This window comes from Fragaria vesca, linkage group LG5 (assembly GCF_000184155.1).
Source record: "Fragaria vesca subsp. vesca linkage group LG5, FraVesHawaii_1.0, whole genome shotgun sequence".
Lineage (NCBI taxonomy): Eukaryota > Viridiplantae > Streptophyta > Magnoliopsida > Rosales > Rosaceae > Fragaria > Fragaria vesca.
In genome coordinates, this window is record NC_020495.1 from 14,885,798 (window position 1) to 14,894,063 (window position 8,266).

An 8,266-nucleotide genomic window follows, 5' to 3' on the forward strand; every position below is an offset into this window, starting at 1 on the left:
GCCATCTTTACTAAAAACTTGTCCTCAGTTACCAAAAGATGATGTATTGCTTCAAAGTTCTCCAAGGTTTATTTTGGGCACTATGGTGTATCACTACATTTCAAGAGGGTTAACTTACTCAAATCTAGTTATCTAGAAGAGGGCTATGAAATTAGAGAGGTCGATGCATTGCAGTGATTGCACCATGAAATATGAACTCTGAAGCATCCCAGTGTCGAACTTAATATACCACAATGCAAACTGGAATTTTACATGCGGCCGAGTTTTTCAACAAGGCTGTTCTCTATCTCAAGTCTCTTCTTCACCATCAAGGCATACTTGTTAACCAAATTTATGTCCGAAATCGCTTCAAGTTTGCACCTGAGTGATGTATTTCCACTCTTCTTGTCATACAAGCACGAGAAGGGCACAAAAGTACCTTTTGTGCTACATAGCCAACCATGAGCAGCCCTCAATGCAGCTCCAAGAGACGCTGAATCTGTAAAGGGGGTGAAAGGAACAAACCTATTAACTTATAATGATGTTATTCATCAAGAAAAACTTACCTTCAGAAGCAGGATACTAGTATTCTAGACCTGAATGGAGTAGAAAAGAGGAAATGACGCCATAGGATGTACACTGCTTACCAGATCTACGAGCAGTGTACACCTCACATCCAAATACACATGCTGCAATGTACAGGAAGGAACGATTTACTGATCCACCACCAGTTGCTATTATTCGTCCTGGAGGAGACGGCATTCCAAATCTTTCTGCATGACCTCGCATTGACATGAACTGGCCCTCTACTACTGCCCTAGCCTGAACCAGTTAATTAGACTCTTTTAGGAAGAGTTCATGTAAAATATCATGCACACATGAGAACAGTTGCTATCTTAATTAAACAACAGACCTCATCATAAACTGGGTCAAAATGCTGATCCACTTCACGTACAGTCACACCCTCCAAAGTGTCACCGGTGAAATTTTCAAGAATGTAGCGATGTGTTCCGACTACAAGCATAAAATAGAGTTAATTGCTGCTATCAAGAAGTTAAGACTGAGATGGTTAATCCCAGCATTCATCTGAAACAAAAAGGAAAAACAACAAAAGAAGAGAAACAGGAAAACACTTATGAAACAGTGTTGTATTGTCAAGGCTTGCTTAGTAGCAGACATTCCATTTGATCATTTACCACTGTATAGTCCTACTTGATGCCCCAAGCAAATAAATAGACTATTAACAACCATTGACTCAGATTTTTGCAATACAATTTAGCCATAAACTGCTAGATGCCTTCACAAGTGACTGAAAGGCAACCTAGAGAATTAGGCAATTCAACAACATATACAAACATTGACAGATCTCAGTCACCAAGAGATTGAGTTAATAACTGTAAAATGGATACAAAATATAAAAGAGTATCCAACCTGGAAGTGGGGGAAGAATTTCATGCTCCTTATAATAGAAACCCATCTTTCCATCTGTAGAAGTAACTGGAATGTAAAATGGAGAACAGAAAACAATAATCCCAGAAAGAAAGCAGTTTGGACAATACTAACCATTCAGAGGCTTGGCATATGTAAGATAGTGGTCGTATCTTTCCCAAGAACCATCGCAAAAGCGGTCCCTAATATCTGAAACAAAGATTGAGGACATACGTACTAAGTAACAAGTAGATACATCTCCATTTCAAAATGTATACATATCAGCACAGGGTACTACCTTCACGAGTTAGAGACCCATTCTTGTAAGACAACATTACCATGTAGCTTTTCGGGTCAACAGGATTAGGGAAAACATGTCCTTCTAATCCAGGATGAGGATCATCAGTAATACCAAAGACCTTCAACAGCAATAAGACGAGTACAGCTAGAAAAATTGGTGAGAATAGAGACTGAGAAACTTGAACAGTCAATTATAAGGAAGAAATAATTGAGATTCTGGTCATGAGTTCATGACACATGAATCATGTTCAATGGCTTCCATAAATAATTTTTTTTGTATCATTTCCCTACCCTTTCAAACAACTCTCATCTATCTTCCATCACTCAAATTTTTCTCTAATCTACCTAAAGTAGAAAATAGAATAGAAAAACAAAGATATATATATGACCAAGCAGACATATATAACAATTTCTACATAGACTTACAGTATCACTTGTGCCAAGACTCAATGCAAGATCCCCTGGGGCACTTAGGGTTAAGCCTGCATGTCAGAAATTGCGCTGTCGATCAGCTTATGAGGATTTAAGAAACAAGAAAGACATGCGACAGCCTCCCACCAGATGAAAGCATCAACTATAGCACAAAAACAGCAGAATTCTTTGGGAAGCTAAAGAGATTGTACCAGTTCAATTGCTTTTAGAATATTAGCGACAGAAAGCAGTTTTTCTATAAACGATCCGCTTTTGAAATTAAGAAATAAGGCACCTGCTAAGCTGTTAGGATTGTCTCCTGAATACTGAACAACCAAGCAATCCTTGTTGAATTTGTATCTGAAAACAAAGATAAAAGGAGAAATATAAGATTACAAATGTGGACTCTTTGGATCTCGTTTGAAAGATTGAATGTCCTTCTCAATAATGTTTCCAATTAGTCCATTCTCCTTTTTCTTCTTCTTTCCATCTTTATACAGAGGTTACTGTACTTAGACTCACCATTAAGACTTCCTCTTGGAAAAAAATGAGGCGGAAAGACCCAAGCAACAACATTAAACTGAACAAATAGTTCTAACCTTGATGAAGTCTATATATCATGAATAACAGAACAGCAAGCCAGATGGGGGACTCACTGTATCTATTAAGGTACCGTATACTTTCATTTATTTTATGATCCATTGAAATAGCATATTGTGCAAAACACAGTTCATCAATAACAAGTGGTTCCATATTAGATTCTTCCTGGCCTTAACGAAAAAGAAAAAATAACAAGTACATATGAAGTTATGAACTCTAGTTGCCTAGAAAACAAATATACACACAAGCTAATCAACAATCACTAACCTTTCCATGAAATATGGAGCAATGTGACCAGCAACAGCATAAGCAGGGGCTAACTTTCCGAGTTTATCCTCCAGGCCAGGGGCAGTGGCCTTCAATTAAAGTAAATCACTAAAACGTTTAATCAACTGGAAAATGTCAACTGATTACCACACTATTAGGAATACTCCGAAAATTTAGAATGGATCATCAGAAAGGAGATGGTAGAAAATTACTGTGATAATGACATACCTCTAATAGTACTTCAGACCAGGTCTTTTTCTTTATATCCATCAAGTTCATCCCTGCACCATCAGTTTCATCAATACAGGAATATCCTCCAATTAGAAGAGATGCCAAAAATGAACTAACAAGAGAGATCCTCTCGGTGTTGTTATAAACTTCTGGCTGTGTCTCAAATATCTTCTTGATCTGAGGGCCTGTGAATCTTTCGTAAGCTCGTGAACCTGTAAGCTGGGATAGCTGTAATGCTCCACCAACAGCATTCTCTAATTCTTTACATTGTGCTGCGGTGCTGCTGTCCATCCATATCGGAGATTCCTTGACCGAAAAGGCATCACTGAGCTGATCCACCAATGGCTTTTTGGAGTCCAATGATGACAGTATTGAGGAACTCCCATTCTTCCAATACACACTACCATGTTGCTGCCCACTACCGGAAACAGCAATGATCTTCCCAAAATCCAAATTTGATTTCGAAAGCTTATCGAGTACAAGTTCTAGAGCTTCCACCCACATCAAGGTTGGGGAAACAATTCTACCATCAACCGAGGCATCTCGGTAAACTCCATCTTTGGTTTTGTAATGTGGCAAACTGGTGTCAAATTGGACAAGCTCTGAGGTAACATAATTGAGATTGGAGTCCAGCACAGTTACCTTCAGTGACCTTAGAGTATACGTACAAAACCAAAAACAAATCAATAGCCAATATCCACGTTTCGATTCAGATCACAGACAAGGGCATTACAAATATGATGATTCATTTTCACATGCATTAACTTGGGTGCCAAGGAAACTCAGTAAACCCTATGAGAATCACATTATTGTCAATGAGTGATTTGGGTTTTCTGATATGGTGACAATGCATGAAAAGAAATAAAGAAAAACCAGGAACTTACTGGGTAGAGCTGTCAAATCCAAGGAAATAAGAATCCTTAGGGAGGGAGAAGTCTGCCATTGGAGTAAGCACATGAAATTGGCAGCTTTAATCTGGTTTTAGCATACAAAGAGTGACATTGAACAAGATTGGGGGGTTGTTTGATGCAGTTGCCCCTTGCCTAAGTTCGACGAATGAAGCGGAAATTAGTTAGCTGAAGGAGTCGTTGGAATCCCCATTAGAGTCGGACCCTTTTTGGGTTTTGGCTTAGGGTTATTTATCAAATCAAACTACGATCCATAAGAAATAATTTCTTTGGCATGTTTATGGATTGATTGGATTCTCTCTTTTTTTTTTTTTTCGATGATTGTCATTGGAAGCTAAGTAGCTAGCTAGATTAACTAATGCAATTAAGTACGTTGTAAAACGAGAGATAAACGAAACATAGATGAGCTTGACTTGCTAGTTACAGAAGTAGAATCGTGACCAAAAATGTGGGAGTAAACTTGAAATGGCCAAAAATCCAAAATGGGTGAGATTAGGTGAGTTGGGGTGATTATAATTAGGTCCAGCAATGGATTTTGCATCTAATATTGGACAATTGCCAATTTCTTGAAACTAAAATATAGAGCATATTCCATGGTCTGCAGATCGCACATGAGAGAGCTTGGTATAAAAACTAATATAGTTGAATCTGATTTGAAGACTCAGCTTTATTCCAACACTGCAACTGTGACAATCATTAATTCTTTTCTTGAAGCTGCAAGCGAGCTCCTTCTTACCCATTCTCAAGAATTAGTGTTGAAACCATATATTTCATATTCAAAGAAACAAAAATGTGTTAGCAAATTTCTTTGTGAAATGCAGCCATTTTTTGGGGTTCAAGTATCAAATTTTGACGAACTTCTAATGAAAACTGTAAGCCACATTGCTTTGTATTTCTAATACGGAGCGTTATGCCTTCATTACACACAAAAGTTATGACCACTGACCAAAAAAAGAAAAAAAGGTTAAAATAACTATAATCTCCTTGATACATAGTTTAGGCTAAAAGATTGAAACTCACACTACACAACTTTTCTTTTTGGTACAAAAATGGTTGCTAAGTAAACTACCAATTCGGAATGGGAGTAATTTCTGAAATCATGTTTTTCACAAGCTAACGTTCGAGCCATAGATCTCATATTATCCTCCTGCAGCGTCTACCAACTTAAAGCGCAACATGCTTGATGTTTCCATTAAACCAAGTCCATTATGTCACATTTTATATTATTTAATCACAAACCTTTTTCTTTTGTCTTCAATCTTGGATTCAAACAAAAAGATAGAAGGTCGAATATTCATACCTCCCCATATGGATAAGAATTAAGAAATTCCTAGGAAACCCGAAACGAAGTCGTTTCATGAAGCTCCAAAATATCTAGCTGGTAGACAAACACACGATTATTCGTTTCCCTCTAATAATACCCAACTTGCAGATTTTAAAATTCAAAACGGTCAGTCCGTTGGGCCAGCCAGCCTGTGGGTGAATGATTTAGGGTGGCCAACCCTAATTTAACCCCGGTCAAATCCCACTAACCCCGGTCAGATCCCCCTCCCTTTATAACCCAACCCAATCCCCCACTCCATTTCTCACCCCAAAACCTAAACGGCGTCTTGGTAAACGCCGCTTCATCTTCTCCTCCCTCTTCTTCTTCTTCTTCGTTTTCGAAACCCTAACTCTAATCTCCGAAAATGAGAGAGTGCATTTCGATCCACATCGGCCAGGCCGGAATCCAGGTCGGAAACGCCTGCTGGGAGCTCTACTGCCTCGAGCATGGGATCCAGCCGGACGGCCAGATGCCGAGCGACAAGACCGTCGGCCGCGGCGACGACGCCTTCAACACCTTCTTCTCCGAGACCGGCGCCGGCAAACACGTCCCCCGCGCCATCTTCGTCGACCTCGAGCCCACCGTCATCGACGAGGTCCGCACCGGTACCTACCGCCAGCTCTTCCACCCCGAGCAGCTCATCTCCGGCAAGGAGGACGCCGCCAACAACTTTGCCCGTGGCCACTACACCATCGGCAAAGAGATCGTCGATCTCTGCTTGGATCGGATCCGGAAGCTCGCCGATAACTGCACCGGGCTCCAGGGGTTCCTGGTGTTCAATGCCGTCGGTGGAGGTACCGGGTCGGGTCTCGGGTCGCTTCTTCTGGAGAGGCTTTCGGTGGACTATGGGAAAAAGTCCAAGCTCGGATTCACTGTGTATCCTTCTCCTCAGGTTTCCACATCTGTTGTGGAGCCGTATAACAGTGTGCTTTCTACTCATTCTCTGCTTGAGCACACCGATGTGTCTGTGCTGCTTGATAATGAGGCCATCTATGACATCTGCCGCAGATCCCTGGACATTGAGCGTCCAACTTACACCAATCTCAACCGCCTCGTCTCTCAGGTAATGGATCAAAAACTTCTTGTGCATTGTTGATATTGATGTGGTTTGAATGAATTTGATTATTGACTATGAGAGGCTAATGTGATTATTGATTAGTATTATCTTATGTGCTTTTGAATCTGCTTAGGCATAACATATGATAGATTTAAATCTGGTTATAGATGATGATAGGGTTAACTTGAAGTCAATTAATTGAAAAACTGTTTACAATTGAAACATTATAACTAATCTATTGAATAGAATGGGCATATTATATACTAACGTGCTTTTGAATCTGCTAAATGATGAGTATGATGGGGTTAAAGTGAACTTTTTGGAATGATGATTTGAATATGTGTTTGTAATCAAACTAAAGCTGGTGTGTTTTGAATTGGTGAGTGATTAATTAATGAGTTTTGAATCTGATTATTTGTTTGTTTTCTGGGATTTTTGATCAAACACTTCAATAACTAATACTGATGTATTTTGAATTAGGTGACTGATTATAATGATGGGTGTTGAATCTGATTGGTTGTTGATTTTCTGCGATTTTGAATATGAAAGTTAACCAATGTGTAATGAAGTGGGTGACTGATTATAATGATGGCTATAAACCTGATTGGTTGCCTTTCTTTGATTTATAGGTGATTTCATCTTTGACTGCCTCTTTGAGGTTCGATGGGGCTCTAAATGTGGATGTGACTGAGTTCCAGACCAACTTGGTGCCATACCCGAGGATTCATTTCATGCTTTCCTCCTATGCTCCTGTGATCTCCGCAGAGAAAGCATACCATGAGCAGCTCTCAGTGGCTGAGATCACCAACAGTGCTTTTGAGCCTGCTTCCATGATGGCCAAGTGTGATCCTCGCCATGGAAAGTACATGGCCTGCTGTTTGATGTACCGAGGAGATGTGGTGCCAAAGGATGTGAATGCGGCTGTGGCGACCATCAAGACCAAGCGTACCATTCAGTTTGTGGACTGGTGCCCTACTGGGTTCAAGTGTGGTATCAACTACCAGCCACCCACTGTTGTTCCAGGTGGTGACCTTGCTAAGGTGCAGAGGGCTGTGTGCATGATCTCCAACTCCACCAGTGTGGCTGAGGTGTTCTCTCGTATCGATCACAAGTTTGATTTGATGTATGCCAAGCGTGCTTTTGTGCATTGGTATGTGGGTGAGGGCATGGAGGAAGGAGAGTTCTCTGAGGCCCGTGAGGATCTTGCTGCTCTGGAGAAGGATTATGAGGAGGTTGGCGCCGAGTCTGCTGAGGGAGATGATGGCGATGAAGGTGACGAGTACTGATTCTGTTGCTATGTGTGGGTTTATGGTGAAGCTATGCTATATATGGCTTTCTATTTTACTGTTATGTTTTGTATTGGATGTTTAATGCTGGATATTCTTGTCGGTGTGTGGTGTATGTGTTCGATGCATCATACCATTGTAGTACAAGCACTTCTATCTTAATTTGTATGTCAAAGTTTCTATTGCTTCTGCGATATACCCAATCTATAAAAGTATGTGTTTAATATGATTCTAATGTTCTCTATTGCATATGATGATTATAGTTCTTGAAAACTTCCGGTACAAAGTGCGTATCAAAGGTATAATTGTTATTTGGGAAAATGCCTGCACAAAAACATCTAGACTAAAGCCTTATCCAATGAAATTTTATTTGAGAGCTCATTCCAATAAAACTACATAAAAAGACAAATTTACCCTCACATTCAACTAACCCTATATTTTTAGTTTTCACCGATCTAAACTCTCTCTCTCTCTC

At 40.0% G+C, this 8,266-nt stretch overlaps 2 protein-coding genes across 2 annotated transcripts; one reads left to right on the forward strand and one right to left on the reverse strand.

The window, feature by feature from the left end:
• Positions 1-248: 248 nt before the first annotated feature.
• Positions 249-4,159, reverse strand: LOC101314860 (xylulose kinase-like). The gene is made up of 11 exons (XM_004301393.1): positions 4,101-4,159; positions 3,214-3,868; positions 2,986-3,074; positions 2,414-2,478; positions 2,134-2,189; positions 1,706-1,826; positions 1,543-1,617; positions 1,411-1,464; positions 893-993; positions 627-801; positions 249-478 (listed from the first exon to the last, which is right to left on the reverse strand). Exons 1-11 carry the CDS (start codon positions 4,157-4,159, stop codon positions 249-251), a joined length of 1,680 nt encoding a protein of 559 aa, XP_004301441.1.
• A 1,553-nt stretch (positions 4,160-5,712) lies between these two features.
• Positions 5,713-8,027, forward strand: LOC101306429 (tubulin alpha-1 chain-like). Its single transcript, XM_004299795.1, has 2 exons — positions 5,713-6,511; positions 7,135-8,027. The coding sequence occupies exons 1-2, from the start codon at positions 5,813-5,815 to the stop codon at positions 7,789-7,791; spliced, it is 1,356 nt and encodes a 451-aa protein (XP_004299843.1). The 5' UTR covers positions 5,713-5,812; the 3' UTR covers positions 7,792-8,027.
• The last annotated feature ends 239 nt before the right edge of the window (positions 8,028-8,266 follow it).

Coding starts and splice junctions, on each gene's coding strand:
- LOC101306429 (XM_004299795.1), top strand. CDS start 5,813: ATGAGAGAGTGCATTTCGATCCACATCGGCCAGGCCGGAATCCAGGTC. Junction 6,512..7,134: donor TCAACCGCCTCGTCTCTCAG/GTAATGGATCAA, acceptor TTTGATTTATAG/GTGATTTCATCTTTGACTGC.
- LOC101314860 (XM_004301393.1), bottom strand. CDS start 4,159: ATGGCAGACTTCTCCCTCCCTAAGGATTCTTATTTCCTTGGATTTGAC. Junction 2,479..2,985: donor GCTCCATATTTCATGGAAAG/GTTAGTGATTGT, acceptor CTTTGTTTTCAG/ATACAAATTCAACAAGGATT. Junction 479..626: donor GTACACTGCTCGTAGATCTG/GTAAGCAGTGTA, acceptor CCCCCTTTACAG/ATTCAGCGTCTCTTGGAGCT.